Source organism: Furipterus horrens, unplaced genomic scaffold (genome assembly GCF_987537825.1).
Source record: "Furipterus horrens unplaced genomic scaffold, mFurHor1.1.pri manual_scaffold_2, whole genome shotgun sequence".
In the NCBI taxonomy this organism is placed as follows: Eukaryota; Metazoa; Chordata; class Mammalia; order Chiroptera; family Furipteridae; genus Furipterus; species Furipterus horrens.
The window spans coordinates 187,213,362-187,233,038 of record NW_028327172.1 but is presented as its reverse complement, the minus strand read 5'-3'; the positions used below and the strand labels follow the sequence as shown (position 1 = coordinate 187,233,038).

Below are 19,677 nucleotides of genomic sequence, written 5' to 3'. Positions count from 1 at the left end.
TATTTCAGTTATACACTAACAGTGCTTTGCATAATGAAAGTATCGTATTTAGCCACTTTTAGAAGGTGTTCAGGCGAGGGAGCTGAGTAAGTTACATAAGTCTGGTGTGTCCTGTGAATGTAATGTTAGGATTCTCTGTCTTACCAGGGCTGCTGCTGCTGATGCTTTAAAAAAATTTTTTTTTTACTACCAGTCTTTAGCCCTAATACTGATTACCAGGTCTCAGATGATTATGGACATATTTTTTTTTCTGATGGAAAAAAAATGCTATTTTGGAAATAGATATTTAAATCAACTTGACTCCAAATGATTTGTGGGGAAAGATCATGTTGTTCTTCATCAAAACTTTGTCAGCCTAGTCAGTTGAAACACTGTATCTTGGTCTTGTTCATTTCCATAACATTAAGACATTTGCCTAAGTAGGAATTACTCTGGGTTTTGTGCTCTACTTGAAGACATTTTTATGGGGATTAGGTACCTAAGATGTTTAAAAATTGTTTTGCAAATACAAAAAAAACCAAAAATTACCTTTTTTTGTTTATTTTTAGAGATGACCTTGACAGGAAACTTCAGGCTATCGCTGTTTCAAAACTACTGGAAAGTAGCTCTGATCAGGTGGTATTTCTGGGATACATCACTTCAGCACCTGGTTCTAGAGATTATCAACAGCTCATTGAACACGGCAATGTGAAGGTAACACTATCTTAACGGGATTTGATTTATTAAGTAATATGTTTGTTCTTCATGTAAAAATAAACTAACTCAACAATTGAATGTGTATTCTGATTATCTACTGCTGCATAGAAAACCACCTAAAAAAGCACTGGCTTTAAACAACAGCCATCATATGTTTGCTCATGAATCTGAAGCTTGGGCAGGGCCCTGAGGGTAGCTCATCTCTGCTCAACACAGCTAGGAGCTCCGCTGGGGCCTGGGGGGTTCACAGTGCAGGTGGATTATAAGTGGCAAGGAGGTGCTGGTCCAACTGACTAGAGGCTCAACTGGGGCTTTGGGCTTGGGGGTCCCGGTTCCCCTCCATGGAATACTTGAGTTTCCTCTCTGCATGATGGCTGGGTTCTAAGAATAAGTCTCTCAGGAGAACCAGAAAGAAGCTGTACTGCCTTGTATGACCAAGCCTTACAAGTCATATAGTGTGACTTCTGCCATTGTCACAGCATGCTCACGTTCAAGTATAAGACTCATAAACCCCATTGAGGAGTATCGACATCACATTATAACAATACTGCATAAAAAGTGAGTTATTGTAGCCATATTTCAGAAATACAGTCTGCCCATTGTGAACGTTAATTATGATGTTGAGAGTAAAAATAAAATGAAATGGCAAACAGAGGGGCTGGCTGATCAGCCAGATGGGACCTCACTAAGTGACACTAAATTGGTCTTTACTGTTAAGGTCTAAAACACTTGAGTTTGTCAGTGTACCCATGTATAATCATGCTTTAGGGAACTGACACACAGAAGAGCAAGGCAATTATTGGGGAGATGAGTTTATTTCTGGCATAATGGTTAGGCAGAAAGTGGAGGCAAGATGGACTCCTGATTTTGGCTTCAGTCAGAGGGTTTATGATGGTGACATTTATTATTGTAGAGAATAATAAGAAAGAAGAGTTTTGCAAGGAAGATGACAAGTTCAGCTTTAGGCTGAGTTGAGGCATCTGTGAGACATTATAATAGAGCTTCCCAATAGGCAGCTGGATATATAAATCTGGACTTGAGAAAGGGGATCAGGATTAGAGATAAAGATTAAGGAGTCGCCACCCTCTTGGTGACCGTTGAAACCTTGGAAGTGGATGGTATTGCTTATGGAATTAGAGAAGTGCAAAAGGAAGAACAAGGATACCCCCCCCCCCCCCATTTAACGTGGCCATCACGTGATGGGGGAGGGAAGAGAAGGGAGATTATCCAGAAAAGAGATTAAGGAGAGGCCAGAGAGTAAAAGGTAAACATAGAGAGTGTGGAGTGAGAGAGGCTGCACCAGTTATTTATCACTAGGTAACAAACCACCTCAAACCTAGTGGTTTACTAGGCTTATAATTTTGTGGGTTGACTTGGTAATTTTCTGTTTTGTTGTTGTTGTTTGTTTGTTCATTTGTTTGTTTCTGGATTTGCTCCTGCAGTTGACTGGTGGCTTGGCTGTAGCTGGGGGTTCTAAGGTGGGCCCACTCTGGGGCCTTGCTGCTGACTGTTGGATGGGCCTCTCTCTCCTATGGTCTCTCATCATTCATTCGCCTAGCTGGTGCTGCATTTACCGGTTGTGTGTGACCTTGGGGCAAGTTACTTAACCATTCTAACCTGTCTGTATCTATGAAGTGATGGTAGCGGTATTTATTGTATCATAGGGTTGTTATTATGAAGTTGTTATAAGCAAATGTCTGCAAAGCTCTCAGTCTCATTTGTAAGAGGCACGCAATAAGTGTAGCCACATATATGTATTAGGTATATCTGGCTCTATGTAGAAAATCAAATAAGATAAAAGTGTAAGTACATGGCCCATGAAGCACAAAAGAATGTTAGAAAATGTGATATTTGGCAAGTCTAAGAAAAAATTGCATCTTAATAAGAGATGGAATTGTGTGTGTAAGGCATATGGGTAAAGTTAGGGAAGAGGAATTTTGATTTTTATTCAATCCTCCATTGGTTTCTGCTATTAACAGTCAGAAGCTGTGTCAAGATTGGCAGTGGATTCTTGTATAGCTTTTTTCTATCAGCGAGTTTATTAATGCAGAGAGTTTGGGTCATAAATGCTTGGATGAACGGATTTTTCTCTTTAATAAATGAGTATATAAATTCTGTAGTCTTAAAACTTGACAGCATCTTATAATAAAATGATAGTTAAGCATATTTACAGTTTATTATTTCCAGTATATATAGCTGAATGAGTAAATTATTATCTCTTCCCAAGGCAAACCAGAACAATCCTTTTTTATTTGCTTTTTTAATCACTAAAATTTTGTTTAAAATTGAACAATGTTTATGTATACTGAAGGCATATATATGTATATATGTGTGATATAACATAGTAAAGATTAACAAGCATCCATATGTCCACCACCAAGCTTATTTTATAAATTAAGAAATAGACAATAAATTGTGTTGTGTTTTTTTAGCAATTTAAAAATGTGTTTTTAATTTAAATTTAATAGTAAAATTGAGAAATGATAAAAACAGGCATTTTTTTATTTATAGGATTTTTTAAAAGAAGAAAATAGAACTTTCTTCACTATAAAAGCTATATATTTAGAGTTTTCCCAACACACTATAGAAAAAAAAAATGTGTGTTTTCTGCTTTTCTGATGAAAAATAACCCTGAACTCAAGCTTTCAACATTCGAAAGACTCATGATTGCTCCCAAAAGGTGTTTATTTCCAGTGATTCAATTTAACAAACACAGATTGAGTACCTGCCAAGCGCTAGGTTTCTTGCTAAGTGCCAAAGAGCCAACGTGATTAAGAGTTCCTCTGCCCAGGAAGGGGTGGGGGGCGGGGGCGGGGGTGGGTGGAGACATGGAAACAAGTGACCGTACAGAACAGTATAGCTGGTGGGCCTACATAGGAGGACCGATGAAGGTTCTGTGAATTCTGCTTGGGGTGAGCGACTTGGAAAGCTGCGGGGAGCTGGGAACTGGGTTATAATAGTTGGTTTCTCTGCGTAACTGTGTCTTTAGATCATGTTCATCCTTGTTTTCCCAGCATCTAGTCCCAGCATAGAGCAGGTACTCCAGAAATATCTGCAGAATGAATAATTTGGACCTTAAAGGATCAGTAGGAGCCAGGCAGAAAAAACAGCATATATAAAGGCATATTTTATTACTGTAGCTCCCACATTTTCTTAACAGTTCAGACTAGAGCATTGTTTTAATGCTTTAAACATTGTCTTCTCTGTTTATTAGGATATTGATAGCACAGATCAAGACAGATGGTGTGAATACATCATGTATCGAGGGCTGATCAGGTGAGCATAGGTGTTTGATTTAAAAAAGAAATCTATTATTACTGTGATTTTTTGGGATCTTTTCTGGAGAGAAACACTTTATGGAAGCAGTTAATTAATTTTGTTACTTTTTATAAACATTGATTTGGCTAGCTGTGCAGTTTAACTTTTTTTCCCAAGTCACAGCCTAATGATTTAAGAATACATGGCTAAGCAAATTGAGCTTAGTTATACAAAGAGGAAACTCTGTAACCGATTATGTTAAACAGTATGTTACTGTCAACACATGTTAAGAATGGCACTGTTTTTGACTGTGTGGCATGGTGGAAACAGCATGGGCCATGGACTAAGAAAGCCCTGGGCTTGAATTCCAGCTTTGCCATCTTCTAATCATATAATATTGGGTAAGTTGACTAACTTGTTAGAGCCACAACTATATTGTGGTGAGGTCTCTAGGTAAGTTATAGCTTTAAAAAAAGGTCATCCCATGTCAAAAAGTGAATGCTTTCTGTATATTCAAAAATATATTGTGTGAGAGGCAATTTGTATAGACAGAATATTCTTTAGTGTAAAAAAGTAGAGTAAGGTAGCCAATTATGTTTAGTTAATTAAATCTATATATATGTTCTTTATTCACTTATATCATAAAAGTAATATATTAGAAATGGGAAATTGGCTTAATAATGAAAGTATTATCTACTAGATCTTGTCAGATTTCTGTATGATGATAACATCTTTACAAACCATCTCTATTTGTGCCACAGATTGGGTTATGCAAGAATCTCCCACGCTGAACTGAGTGACTCTGAAATTCAGATGGCGAAATTTAGGATCCCTGATGACCCCATTAATTATAGAGACAACCAGAAAGTGGTCACAGACCACAGGGAAGTTCCCAAGAAAATTCATTTCAATCCCAGGTGAGTGAGCTCCTTCGTGTCGTAGCCTACAGTTATGAGACACAGCGTCCCTAAATATTACCCCACAAGGAGCTACAAATTATATTTGGTTCTAGAGGTTCATTGTGGTAAGGGAGTTCATGGTAAAGATGATAAAATCTTGCTTTGGGTTGAAGTTATGGTCCTTGCCTTCTGGGATAGAGAAGCGTGTTGTGGTCCCAACTTCAGGTAAAAAAAATCACATTGGCATCATCATCACTATCACCACCATTAACACTATAATAGCTGACACGGAGTGTTCCTATGTCCCAGACCCTGAGCTAAATGCTTTGTGTGTGTGTTAGCTCAATTAATCCCCACTGAGTTGGCACTTTTGTTATCCCCATTTTACATGTAAGGGAGCTCAGGCAGAGCAACAGGAAATAATTTCACTAGGGTTACAGGGCTAGTCAGCGACAGAGCTAAGCAGTGCGAAGGAAGCCTGTCAATGTTGTTGGTTGCTGTGATTTCAGTGTTGGCTGCACATTAGGCTCTCCTGGAGAGCTTCTAAGAACTGCTACTGCCTAGGTGCCACCCCCAGACCAGGTCATCAGGACCTCTTGATGGTCTGGGCTTTGGATTTTAAAACATCTTTCCAAGTTATTCTAATGTGCAGTAGGATTGAGACTATGGAGAGTGGATTGTTCATTTCCATTACAGATCTTCTGCCATGTGAAATACATTGGATTTTGTTTAGTTTTAAATGGAGGTTATCTGAGAAATCTGTTTGCAATGAAAGATGTGATTTGGAGTATCCTCCCACAACTGGATAATGAGAAGAAACGTCTGCAATAAAACCAAGCCCAGAACACATCATGTACATTATTTTACTTGACATTTCTACTAGTTTTACCAACTAATAGCTATAGAAATTTCTCAGACCTCATTTTGTTTGGGGGGAAGAAAGGACATTTATTCTTTTCCTTTTTCTTCCTTGTCTCTCCTTACAACCAGAAAAGAACTGGACCAATGTGTAGACCATGCATGTAAGGAGAGCTGTAACCAAGTCTTGATTTGCTCCCCTTACTTTATTTGATATTTCCTCTGTAAGTGTAATGTGATTGTGAAGAACATGGGCTCTGGGGTCAAGCTGCCCAGTTCAGATCCTCAGTCTTGCCACTGAACAGCTGTGTACCTGGGGGCGAGTTGCTTAACCCCTCCAAGCCTCATCTGCAGAATGGGGGACATGGCAGTACCTACCTCTAAGGTTATTCAAGGTTCGAATGGATAGTTCATGATGAATGCTCAATAGCCAGTAGCTGCAATAGCAACAGTAGTATTTGTTATAGTAACGGTAGAAGTAAAATGCATAGAAATTTTCTCTCCTTTTCCTGACTGAGATGACTTCTAAAATGAAAGTTAGAAGATCTGGTAAGAAAAAGGTATTACTATTTCCTTATTGTTCACACCAGGAGTGTGGAAAAGTTCAAGTAAAATATTTTTGGCTAATCACAACTGCGGATTGCTCCAAACCAACTGTAAAGAGAGCTAAATTCCCCTAAGTTTAATTATAAAAATAATGGAAGCATAACTAGAAGGCCTGATTTAATTTAAAAATTTCTTATCAAAAGTATATACATTTGACACCTTATAAAATAAAAATAATCAAAGAATACTAAATTTGCCGAAAATCCCATTCTTTAATTCAACAAAATAGTCAATGAGTACCATGATGCCAGCACCTGCTAGGCCTTGTGCTAGATGCTGAGGACAGAGGGGTGAACAAGACCAAGGCTTTGTCCTATAAAGCTTGTGTTCTGGTGGGGAGATAAGCAATCCAAAGGTTATCACTGGTAAAAGATTTGGATATATTTTTGCTACTTATATGCATATATATCTATGTATCACACAATTATCCCCATTTTTTAAATGTATGAAACATACACATATCGTCGGCAGCTGTCCATCTCGAGAGACGATGGTGTAGCTTCTTAAGAGTCTATCTGCACCGCCGAGAATGGCTGTGCAGTCCAACTTGGGAGTGACACGGTATCTGTCTCCTCCCGTGTTGAATCGACATCTTGTGATGACGCTGGAGTGTCCTCTCTAGTGAAGCTGAAGCTACAGAGCCTGGGCAGGGTGATATGGAGGGTCTGCTGTTGCCCATGGAGCAGACCCCCCCTCTCTTCGCAGCTGAAGGGTCCAAGGGAAAGACGGAGTCAATACAGCTTGGCTTCAGGTGCGCCGCAGGAGTTGCCGGTGTTGACTACAACGTCAAACCGCCTTAGGGACTCCAGCTCCGGATTTTCTGTCGGGGTTTACTCCCTTAGCCTTTCCCCTGAAGAGGTATGCCGCAAGGCAGCGGAGGTTTTTTGGAGTCAGAGTTTTCCTTCTCTGATGTGCCCTGACTGGAAGATCGAACCAGCGACACTTAGCTCGCAGGCCGACGCTCAATCCACTGAGCCAAACCAGCCAGGGATACACATATATGTGTATATATATTTGTACTTGTTCTATTTATTAACCTATTTTTAAATATTTTGTTTATTTATTTTAAGAGGGGAAGGGAGGGAGAAAGAGAGGGAGAGAAACATGTAAGAGAAACATTGATCAGTCACCTCTCACACGCTCCCATCTGGGGACCTGTCCTGCAATCCAGGCATGTGCCTTCACAGGGAATCGTACCTGTGACCTTCTGATTCACAGGCTGGCACTCAATCCAGTGAACCACACCAGGCATGGCAACCTATTTTTTCATCTAAATAATATATTATGAACTTCTCCCCATAATAAAGTGTTCCTCTGAAAATATTTTTATAATGATTGCATGATGTTCCATTGTACGGATGTATCGAACTTTAGCTAATCAATTTAATTGTTTTTACACATTTATTTTTTCATTACCATAAAAATTCTCTCAGGGACTTCTTGTGTCTTTAGACATATCCTTGATTACTGCCTTAGGACTCCGTTCTAGATGTGAAACAGCAGGTCAAAAGTTGGGCAAAATTTTAATAGTTCTTATCATTATTGTTTTGAGATGACAATGTAAACAGATCTCCGATATCCTACACTATCAAGGTTATTTGCCAATGAAGAAAAAAAAGTCAAGGGCCTCATTTTCTCAGGTCTTAGCCTCCTTTCCATTGCCTTTTGTATTTCATCATACCAACTAGAGCTATGTAATAAATTAGTTTTCATCAGTAGATAGTTACGCTGCAGCACTTGTGCCAGAACAGATTTCATGCATGCATAACTGTAACATGAATAACATTTCATATTTCATGACCCCTTCACCTGTAAAATGGATATTATTAAAGCTGAGGACTAGAGAGAAAATTCAGATTTAATTTTCACTGACGTAATCAGCCAATAATTCTTAAACAGTTATGCTTTTGGAATGATCCATAACCATGGGAAGAAGACTGTGAAGGTTAAAATATTAGTCTGCCACGTGCATATACATGAATCCTTTCTTATTTCTTTATTTGCTGTTTACAAATTGATCACACATATCCTGGTTATGATAGATAAGTAAAATCACAATAGGTCATGGCTGAAATTTTACATAAGAACATACCTTTCTGAATGATTTTACATGTTGATTACTTTTTTTTTTAAGATTTGGATCCTACAAAGAAGGACACAATTATGAGAACAACCATCATTTTCATATGAGCACACCAAAATACTTTTTATGAACTCTTTAAAACACAAATTCATCAAGCAAGTCTAAGGAAAACAGAAGTACGAAAGATAAAAAGAAAAGAGGAATGCAAGTGGGAAACTACACACAAAGAACCTCAATTTTGAAAATGTACGATATCTATGCAGTGGGAAAGTCTATCAATGTGTAAAATATATTGCTTAATAAAAGCATCTCTCCAAATTGTTTTTCTTTAAATTTTTGATAAAAAATAGAATGTGGGGTAGTATAAGAAAAGTTTTACTACTAGAGATAAAATCATTACAATGTCTTACCTGTGTAATGCTTTAAAACAAGAAATTGATTTGTTGAGGAGCTGGAAGAACTACTTAAAAAAATCAAGCAGTCTTAAATCTTTCTTGGGATAAAGCAGGGGAGAAGCGTTAACAGAGTAAGTTTCCTTGTGAGAAGAGTAACATGTCCCTATAGCTAATGCTGACTCAGCAGTAGTGGCGTGCCTCTTCCCATCCCTTCTGTGACCTATGATAGAATCATCTGTCTGTTCTTCCATGTTTATACCACCCCAGGGCTGTACATGACACACTTTGGTTATGCTTCCAATCAGCCAGCTGTAAGAGAGCACACCTCAATGCACAGAGAGGGCCCACAGAGTGAATTTTCTTCCCTAGAATTAAGCAGGTAGGTGATGGGAGAATTCAGCCCAAGAGCAGCGTCTCCATAGGAACAGTGATTTGAATGCTCTTCAGGAAAGCACATAACATCTTAGAACTGGAAGGGGCTCTGAATGTTGTTTTATCTTTGTGGGGCAGAGATAAAAATTACAAGAGAGAGAATTTCCCAAGGGTTTATGTCACAATCTAAGGTGATCCCTTGTATCAATTTAATAAACGTCATATTGAGCACACAGCCATATGCAAAACATTGTGTCCCAGTGGTGGTTTTAAAACATGTCCACAAATGATCTGGTGCTTCCTTCAGTAGGTGGAACCTAATTTGCCTCTCTGAATGTGGACTAGACTTAGTGACTCCCTTCAGATGAGGAAAATAAAGTGGAAGAGAAGGCATGTGCCCTCCAAGCTTAGGTGATAAAAGATATTGTGGCTCCTGCCTTAGTCTCAGTCTTGGATCTGAGAGAAACCAGCTGCCATGTCATGAGCGGTCCTGTGGAAAGGTGGAAAGGAACGGAGACTTCTTGCCAACAACCATGTGAGTGAGTCAGCCAAGTTTAAGTTATACTTCAGCCCCATTCGGCATCTTGACTGCAACTCATGAGAGACCTAAGCTCGGCCTTCTAGTTTAGCTAGAAGTCTAGTAGTTCACATTTTTATGGCTACCTCTCCCTGATCTCCTCCCACGGTCATGTTTCAGTTCATAGATGGCCTCACTTTTGCATTTCTAAATTGCATTATGCTATGGGGCAAGGTCAATGCAAGGGGCAAATAAATTTAATGCACTTAGAAGTGCCTGGCACTCAGCGGTTGCTCAATATTTTCCGAAGTTCTGGGGAAGCAGATCCACACACAGACAGCTAGTACTACCTCCGTACTATGCCAAGCACACAACGAACTCAGTTCTTTCCTCAACTTTCTCAAAATAAAGTCAAACAGAACACTCCCGCCATGTGCTTCAGCGGGTAGCATATTTTACTGAAAATCTGTAAAGAGAGGGGCTTTACATTATAAAAACTCAATTGTCTCCATCTAGAATAATTAGATATTCCCTGTTTTACAAACCTTTTGTCTCCTCCGCATCCTGTGCTTTAGGGATTTCCTTATCTTTTCTTGTTTCCCCTATCTCCCCCACATTTCTGTTAATTCCTAATGCAAATCAGATTAACTATCTCTTTGACTCAGTCTGTTTCTTATTCATCAAGCTCTCAGGACCTCAATAGATTGTATAATGCTCATCCATACTGAGGAAGGCAGTCTGCTGAGTCTACAGATTCAAACACTAATTTTATCCCGAAACACCCTAATAGACATTCCCAGAAATAATGTTTAATTTGGACACCCTGTAGCCAGTCACGTTGAGACATAAAATTTACCATCACAAGCACTAAAATCACCTTGGGGCTTGTTAAAAATGTGGAGGCTCAAGTCTTGCCTCAGGTCTACTAAATCAGAATTTGCACTTTAAGATTCACACACAGGTGATATCAGTTTAAGAGGTCCTGGTCTTGGCAGATCAAAAATCTCAAGCCCTGAATTGTGCAATTCAGGTGATTCTGAACGTTACTAGATACTTGGCAAAACAAGTAAATATAATAAAATACCATAAGCAATTCTCCCAGGAGGAAGTTAATAGATCTCAACTTATTTCTACAAGTAATCTTTTCATATACAATGTCCAACACACAATCAAAGATTACTGAGCACACAAGGAATAAGACACCATGATTAGTACAAACAACAGACAAGGGGAACAGACATACTAAGACTTCAAGTGTGAAAGTTGGTAGATACAGACTTAAATAACTATGCTTCCTGGGTCCAAGGACATAAAAACCAAGCTTGAACATTCTGTCAGAAAACTAAAAACTATAAAAAATGACAGCAGTTTTGAAAAATAAAGAAAAACTCTAGAATTCTCAAAAATTCTGTCACTGAAATTAAGATTTCAGTAAAAACTATTTAACATCAGAATAGCCAAATAGAACTGGAAGAGAGGCCAAAAGAAACTGAGCTGTAGAAATGGAAGGCTCCCAGGAAATAAGGATGAGGGGAAAAATTCAAATGCACCTTTTAAATATTTGCAAAGACACTATCCTTGTAACATAGAAATAGACGCACTTAATAATCCTGCTATGCCTTCATATAGTAGTGTTATTTGTGCAAGTCACACTATGCACATTTTACTAGTTTTAACAGAAAGTACACGGAGCACAGGTCTGAGGTAACTCCTTTAACCTGGTGATTATTATTCCAGCACAAGCATAGTAATTCACAGCACCTCTAACCTTCCCAGCCTGCCACACATTTTCTGTTGCTGACTCCTGAGGTAGAATAAAAGCCCTGATGTTTTGGGTGGAGTGAGGGTGTGGCTGACCACAGCTTTTCTGATGGCTGGGTCTTTCTGAGCAGACCCATTGGACTGCCGTGGAGGAGCAGGCTAGGGCCTGTGGTAAACTGTGGGGGAGGGATGACTGCCATTCTGGGAACCGGGGTCTGCGTTGGAGACTTTGATAATGTAGCTGAACTTGATATGATTAGTAAACTGGTATAATCTGTCATTACAGCATTTTGGAAAATATTTTCAACAAGAAGCCTTGATAGAATTTTAAGATAATAGGAGTACCATGTTCTTTGAATATTCTGGTAAATTGAGATTATTATTTCAAAATACTCTAAGGTGAATACGGTCATAAGAAAAGAAAAGAAATCATGGTTCCAAATTTCTTAATGAAATAAATAAGTTAAAGCCTGATGGCATATCCTTTTCTCAGCTATAGTTGGTGTTAGTATCTCTGACTCACAAAACCCTGGCCCTCATCAAAGTCAAGAACAAGAATTGGAATGTATTTCTCTTCATCTCCACTGCTGCCATTTGATGGCAATTGACTTTGCATCCCTAACCAGTAATGGCAAATGTCACAAAAATTAATAATTGTAAATTCCCATGGCCAGAGCCTATATTTGTCCTTTTATATAATATGGACAAAACATGTTGCTTTGTAGTCTATAAATTCTTTTCCATTTATAATTTGTTTTTGATTCTCACAATCTTCTTTTTAGCTAATGTTCTGATGATCTATACTTGTGTAATAAACTGTGTCTTATGACCGCATGATTTAGAGGTTTGGGCAGAGCTTGGCTGGGCAATTCTTCTGTTCCCTGTGGCATTGACTGGGGTCATTTGTTAGCATGTGGATGGTAGCTGAGCTGGACCAGAGGGTCCAAGCTAGCTTTACTCACATGACAGTGTCAAAAAGTATGTGGCCATCTTTACTCTGTCACGGCTAGATTTCAGGAGGTGTTATTTACATTTTCTAGACGAGGAAACTAATACTCAGGCTACCAGAGGGCTTGCCCCAAGCGGCACATCTAGTAAGTGGGGAGGGTGAGGCACTGCCCCAGGATGGCTGAGCCCAAGGCTAGTATAATATATTCCTGGATACCTTGCTGGATTTGAACATTTTCTGAAGAACATAATATGCTAAAACAGCTTCTTTTTATCTCCTGTTCTTTTAAAAGCTATTGGGGGAGAGTGCAGGGCATTTGAGGGCCCAGATGGGTCCTTAGCTGTCTGTATTTCTATTGGTACAGGGTTCCATTGCCTGTCTTTTTCCATTTGACCTAAATCCTTCCCTAAGCAGATGTGAGGTCAGCCGCAGGAGGGGAGGGGTGGAAGACTTTCTGTATGAATTGGGGGTCAGTAGGACTCTCTTGGCACCAGCTGCTGCCCTTAGTGTATGCTGCTGGGTTAACATTATCTTGAGTTCTGAGCAAGCAAAGGCCTTAACCCATGGAAGAAGCACATTTATTTGAGATTATTGGTGGGGGGGACTAGTCAGGAAATAAATAGCTGTGGGTGAAGAAATAAGCCTGAGCCATTTTGTTGACCGATATGAATCAGTGCTTTGGAATCTGGTTTTAAACCGAGGCATTATTCAACAAAAGCCAGAGCATGTTTCACAGCAGTTTTTCTGTCCAGTACAAATGGCTTTTTGAAAAGCACCTCCTAGTACATGACCTTTGCTCTATTGCTCAGATTTGGTCACCGGAAATCCTGGGGTTATCTCAGGCACTTTGTCTTTACTAATAAGCTATATTTCTACTTTCCTTTATTTCAAAAATATCAAAAGATGCCTCTTTTGTCTTCTAGTGAAGCAATGGCTATACTCAGCCTTTCCTTTTTTCTTATTATGATGAAGCCTATTGCTATATTATATAGTATTATATTATAATTATAATATATTAATGATATATTGTTTTATTTGTATTATTATATTGCTATTGCTGTTATAGCCTACTACTGTACTATCCTTTAGATTTAAATTTATGTGCCAAGTCTTTGCAAACATTAGTGAATAAAACAGTTTTATTTACTGCATTTAAATCTGACTCATTTTTCACCAAACAGCAAAAGCACTGAGGAAATCTACAAAAGCACCTTGGAAATCTACATCACATGTGAGCAGGGAAAATTCCCCTTCCAAGTGCTTCTGAATGGCAACACGCTGACCAGCATATCCCTTACCCAGAGCCAGATCTTCAAAGTCACAGCAGAATTGAAGTTCAATCATAGCATCGTTCACTCGGAACATTTTTACTTTGTGAATATCAAGTACCATGTGTCCTTGCAGTGGCTAAGATTTCCATAAAAGGAACAACAGGAGTGCTAGATTGCAATACCTACAAGTGATGGGAGCTGTAATCACAAAGGGAAATAGAATTAAAGCAGAGGAAAGATGGTAGGAGTAGAGTTAGCTGAAAATGAAAGGCAGAGTGCTTGAGCACTACAGGGGAATATTAGTGGGACTGTGAGCTGTGCCCATCTGCTGTGTCCCTTTATTATCTCCTTTATTCACAATGTCTAGGCTTGGGAAACTTCTTTGTTTTATGCAGTGCCTGCCACCAAGCTTGCCTCTCTAGCAAGAAAAGCCAATGTGGCTCAGTTGAGTGCAGTGGTTTCCAAACTCCAGCCTTTGACTCCTGAAGTGGCATAAGACAATTATCTGGGTTGCAGGGGAAGATACTAATTAGAATCACTATTTTACTCCATGTATTTTCTTGTTTTAAATTTCTATTTTGGGTTATGTTTGTATAGCAATGAAAGTGATGAAAGTGGGTTCCACCCCAGGGAGGATTGGGATCACCTGGGAACCTGTTAGAAACGTAAACCCTGGGTCCCATCTCAAACCTACTGAATCTCTGATGCTCAGGGAGGTGTGTGTGTGTGTGTGTGTGTGTGTGTGTGTGTGCGTGCCTACCTGATAACCTATGCTTGAGCAAGCTCTCCAGGTGATTCTGATACCCATTAAAAGCTAAAGAACAAACTGGTTTGTAATGGATATTATGTTTATAGATAAATACACACATGTGGGAGATGCACCCAGAAGTCTTTCCTGATGGGATGCTCAAACAAAAAAGTTTGAAGATGATGCTGTGATGGAAACCTGTTGACTCAAGAACCACATATTCTTCTCTTTCCTTTTTGTCCCATTAGCTATTAAATCTGGCAGGGGGCGGGGAGTCATTTAGCCTCTTCCTCTTCCTGGGCGAGCTTAAGCAAGTCATTTAATCACTGTGGAAAATGAGAATAAAGTGAGATGTTCCCATCTCACACGACTGTTATGAGAGTTAAATGACCTCGTGTATACCAGAGCACACCGTGAACCTTGAGCACAAAGTAGATGCTTGGTTCTTCTTTTCCCCAGATAGTTGTGAACCCCACAGCATCAGCAGGTTAAGGAGGTACTTCTGCCTGCTAGGACCAATATATTGGTTCTCAAACACCTCAGTATGTTATATGTATGGAAGCCCCCCCGCCAATGCCAATCTCTTATCGTCTATAGGTTATAACCTGGTGTATTACACTTGGTGAGGCCTTGACAATGAAGGCAGATGGAGAGGGTAATGAATGAGTTTATTCAACATATTTTCCCTCTCCAAGAGTTGCATGTAATTTTCCATTGAAATTCTAAGCTGCAAAGAATAGCAGTGTCGGTGAAGCTGTAGTGTAGAGCGGTTCAATATCACTGTCGTGAGGAACAGCTAGTAAAAGCCATGTCTGCTTATCCTGATAGAGCAAGTAGCTCTGATTCGAGCTGAGCATGCTTCATTTTGCCTGATGGCCAGACACACCTGAGTTAGTTCGTGGGAGACAGAGAAAAGTGGTGGCCAAAGCTTTTCCTTAGGAGACCTGTGAAGCGCTCTTAACCATTAGTGTTCATGAGAATTATATGGAAGGCTTGTAAAATCGGCACATTTCTGGGCCCCACTGGCACTCAGTGTGCAGGGACAGAATAAAAGCCACTGACACTTTCTTATGAAATTATTTTCACTAGCTCTCCACAGCCTAACTCTGGACATATCAGTCATGTATTAACATAAGGGTAGGCCGGGGAGTGCATATGCTCAAGACCTGTACAAACCCTGGATGAACTTGGTGAGTGATGGGAGAAGTACAGAAAAGCCCCCGTTGTCCTTCACCACTTCTTTTAGTCATGGGGGACAAAATGATCACCAGTAGAGAGTTAATCAACTCTTGATGCATGAAATGTCTATTGAATTCTTGTTACATGCTGAAGACAGTGCTACATCATCAAAGAGAGAGCTCCTGCTCTGAAGATTTTTTTTCAAAGTACATTTTATTGATTATTGATAGTTGTCCTAGTTTTTTCTCCTTTGTCCCCTCTCTGCCCGGTAACCCCTTCCCTCCAGCAATCTCCCCTGCTTTAGTTCATGTTCATGGGTCATGCATATAAGTTCTTTGGCTTCTCCATTTCCTATACTATTGTTAATATCCCCCTGTTTGTTTTGTACCTATCAGTTATGCTTCTTGATCCCTGCACCATTTCCCCATTTTCCCCTCTTTCCCCTTCCAGCTGATAACCCTCCATATGATCTCCATATCTATGGTTCTGTTCCTGTTCTAGTTGTTTATTGTTGTTTTTTAGATTCATTTGTTGATAGTTTTGTTTGTTGTCACTTTACTGTTTATAGCTTTGATCTTCTTTTTCTTAAATGTGTCCCTTTAACATTTCATATAATAAAGGCCTGCTGATAATGAACTCCTTTAGCTTTACCTTGTCTGGGAAGCACTTTCTCTGCCCTTCCATTCTAAATGATAGCTTTGTTGGATACAATAATCTTGGTTGTAGGTCCTTGCTTTTCATCACATTGAATACTTCTTGCCAGTCCCTTTTTGCCTGCAAAGTTTCTTTTGAGAAATCAGCATATAGTCTTATAGGCACCCCTTTGTAGGTAACTCTTCTTTTCTCTTGATACTTTTAAGATTCTCTCTTTCTCTTTAACCTTTGGCATTTTAATTATGATGTGTCTTAGTGTGGTCCTTTTTGGATATAGCTTGTTTGGGACTCTCTGTGCTTCCTGAACTTGTATGTCTATTTCCTTCACCAAATTTGGGGAGTTTCCCTTCATTATTTTTTCAAGTAAGTTTCCAATTTCTTGCTCTTCCTCTTCTCCTTCTGGCACCTCTATGATTTGGATGTTTGCATGTTTAAAGTTGTCCCAGAGGTTCCTAAACCTTTCTTCATTTTTTTTTTTTTCAATTCTTGTTTCTTCATTCTGTACTGGTTAACTGTTTATTTTTCTTTATGTTCCAAATCATTGATTTGAACCCCAGCTTCTTTCCCTTCACCATTGGTTTTGGGTGGACTTTTCTTCATTTCACTTAGTATAGCCTTCACTTCTTCCCTTATTCATTTGCCATACTCAGTCATGTCTGTGAACATCATTATCACCAGTGTTTTGAATTCTGCATCTGTTAGGTTGGCTAGCTCTTCGTAGCTTAGTTCTCCCTCTGGAGCCTTGATCTGCTCCCTCTTTTGGGCCATATTTCTTTGTCTCCTCAACTTGACAAGCTCCTGCATTTGCCTCTGTGTCTTAGATAAAGCTGTCGCAACTGTTACATTGTAAGGGGCAGAGCCTTAAGTATTTGTCAGTGCTGGGCGACCTGTTTCACCACCTTGTGGCGCCATATGGGGGGGGGCGCTGAGAGGGAACAATGCCACTTGCTTGACACTTGCCGCTTTCCAGTCACTTCACCTGCTTCCCATATGCGATTGGCACCCCTATAGTTCTTGTCCTAGTGATGGTTCCCAGAGTGGGTAGATTTGTGTACATTGTAGGACTGTGGAGGTGCTCTAAACAGACTCTGCTGAGAGACTGGCAATTCCTTCCACAGCCCCAACCCCCACTTGTTTTCACAGCCAGAAGCAATGAGGCTTTATTTTCTTCTGGCCTGTGGGTGGGATCACTCCTCAGGTGTCCCTTCTGACTTTTATAATGTGTGATTGCTCTTTCTGCCAGCTGGCCACAGCCCCTGCTTTGCTGCCAATGCTTCCACACCGTATCCTCAACTCTGCCCATCCTACCTGTCTGGATGAGTATTAGTTTTTTATATCTTTGTTTGTTGGACTCCCATGCCGTTTGATTTTCTGGTAGTTATGATTATTTTTGTTTTGAAGTAGTTGTAATCCTTCTTATGGTTATGGAAGGAGGCAAAGCATGTCTACTATGCCTCCATCTTGTCCAGAAGTCCTCTGAAGATTTCTAACATGGAAAGAATGGGCCTAGCACAGTGGGGAGGCTCACTGGACTTGGGATAAGAAGAGTTGCACTGTGTTAGTTTTTATGATCCAGGACTTCCCTGGTTGCAAGTGACTGAACCTAATTAGAATTATGAAGAGAAAATGTATTGTCATGACACCAATCCCCTGCAAGGGAAAGGGATCAGCTAGGCTGTCAGAAGTGACTGGAACCAAGGAATAGATAGCCATCAAGACAAAGCCATTGCATAGGCTGGTCCCTGAGTCTGGAAAGCTTTTCCCTGCCACTTAGTGTATCTACTGCTCATTATTCATGTGCCTCCAGGCAACTCCTCAGGGGAGCCTCCTCCTCCCCGCCCCCCTTTGCCTAACTGTATGACACAGAGTCCTGGCTGATCTAGTCAAGGCTTTGGGGCAAATAAGAAAAAGGTGACCCCTTTGGGTAGACAGTGCCAGTGTGTGAAGAAAAGGGGGCCCCTTCCTCTGGGCAAATATAGTTTCACACCAGGCCCCACGGCTGGGTGAGCAGACTGCGAAGTGGGATTTCCGCTGACTTGCCCTCTTGGCTGTGCTTCGTTGTGCAGTGCACAAGCTGTACAACGCTAAAAGCAGCTGAGTCAGAACCCCTACTGGATCCTCTCAGAAGATTGTGTACTTTTTATCCTTACTACTCGTCCAAGTGGAGTTTTATTTAGCTTGTATGATTTTTAAGGAATTTCTCTCCTGTGAGCTTGTAAGTCCCATGAGGGCAGCAACTGGTTCTGTTTTTGCTCAGCATGCTATTCCTAGAGCCCAGCTGTGCCTGACACACAGAGGATCCCTGATAAATGATGGTTGGTTCATGAATAAATGAATGAGCAAGCATATGAGTGTTTGTTTCTTTATTTCTCTTGAACTGGCTTTTTCTATGAGGTGAGTTTGCAGCTTATGAGTCCACAGACTAAGTAGGGTGCTGCTCCTTAATTCTAATTTTGAAAAGTCCAGGGAAAGATACTAATAGCTGACTAGACCGCTTCCTTATTGGGAGTGGGAGGCACCCAGATTGGTACCTCATTTCAAAGCTCTGTTTAATGAATGCTTGGGTGAGCAGTTCCCCAAAAGAAGCAAGGGCTTTTCCTAGTGAAAGAGGAGAGGGCTAGGTAGAAACAACTCCAGATCCCCCCACACTACCATTGACCTGCCATTGACCTGTCGTTGACCTGCCATTGACCTGCCTTTGACCTGCCATGGTGGAAAGTGCTGAGCTCACCTCTGAGATCATCTGGCCCAGTGTTCTATTCGCTTTTGTTCTGGTTCTGCTTCTGGTTCTGTTTTCCCCTGCCAAATTCTGTTCTAGTGCTACAGGTGTTAGTGGAAAAAGACATGCCTGTGTGCAGGCTCAGTCAAGGAGGTCTTCATGGAGGTGAGTTTTAAGCTGAGTCAGGAAGGCTGAGCAGTTGTATATGGAGAGAGGAAGAAGGGGAGAGACTTTTCAGGGTGAGTGGCTGGCTGGGAGAAGTATGTTAGGTATTGGTGTGATGCCATTTGTTTATTAGGGTTCTTTTTAAACTGCAATATCTCTGTAAGGGGTACCATGTTAACTCATCTGTATTTTCCTCTGACTTAGCTTATTTGAGAACAGCAAGCCGGTCATCCACAAAGCTCTGAGGGAATGAGACATTGGACAGGTAAGCGTTAATAAAAATAGGTCCTGACTACAAGCATCTCTAGGTGTAGCATTTAGGTGGATCACCCTGGGGTCTGTATACACTTTACCTGTGGAAGGAGATGGGGAGAGGGAGGAGAGAGATTTAATCCAATGAAGGAGAGGGACTCAGGGAGGCAGGGTGGAGAGAAAGTGTCCCTAAACCCTTACACAATTGAGTCTAAACCCTCCCCATGATCATTAAGTACAATAACACCTGTCTGTTCCCCTTCCAGTTCTTCAGGGGACCCCTTCGTGGCTTTCC

General features: G+C 40.4%; 1 protein-coding gene across 2 annotated transcripts in view; it reads left to right on the top strand.

The window, feature by feature from the left end:
- CWH43 (cell wall biogenesis 43 C-terminal homolog) overlaps positions 1–8,718 on the top strand; it is a 45,483-nt gene extending 36,765 nt beyond the window's left edge. For both annotated transcript variants that reach the window (XM_090266899.1, XM_090266898.1), the window contains exons 13-16: positions 549–693; positions 3,911–3,972; positions 4,716–4,871; positions 8,452–8,718. In XM_090266899.1, coding sequence (XP_090123025.1) covers positions 549–693; positions 3,911–3,972; positions 4,716–4,871; positions 8,452–8,530 — 442 coding nt within the window. In that variant the 3' untranslated portion in view covers positions 8,531–8,718. The remainder of the gene's footprint in view (positions 1–548; positions 694–3,910; positions 3,973–4,715; positions 4,872–8,451) is intronic.
- Positions 8,719–19,677: the final 10,959 nt, after the last annotated feature.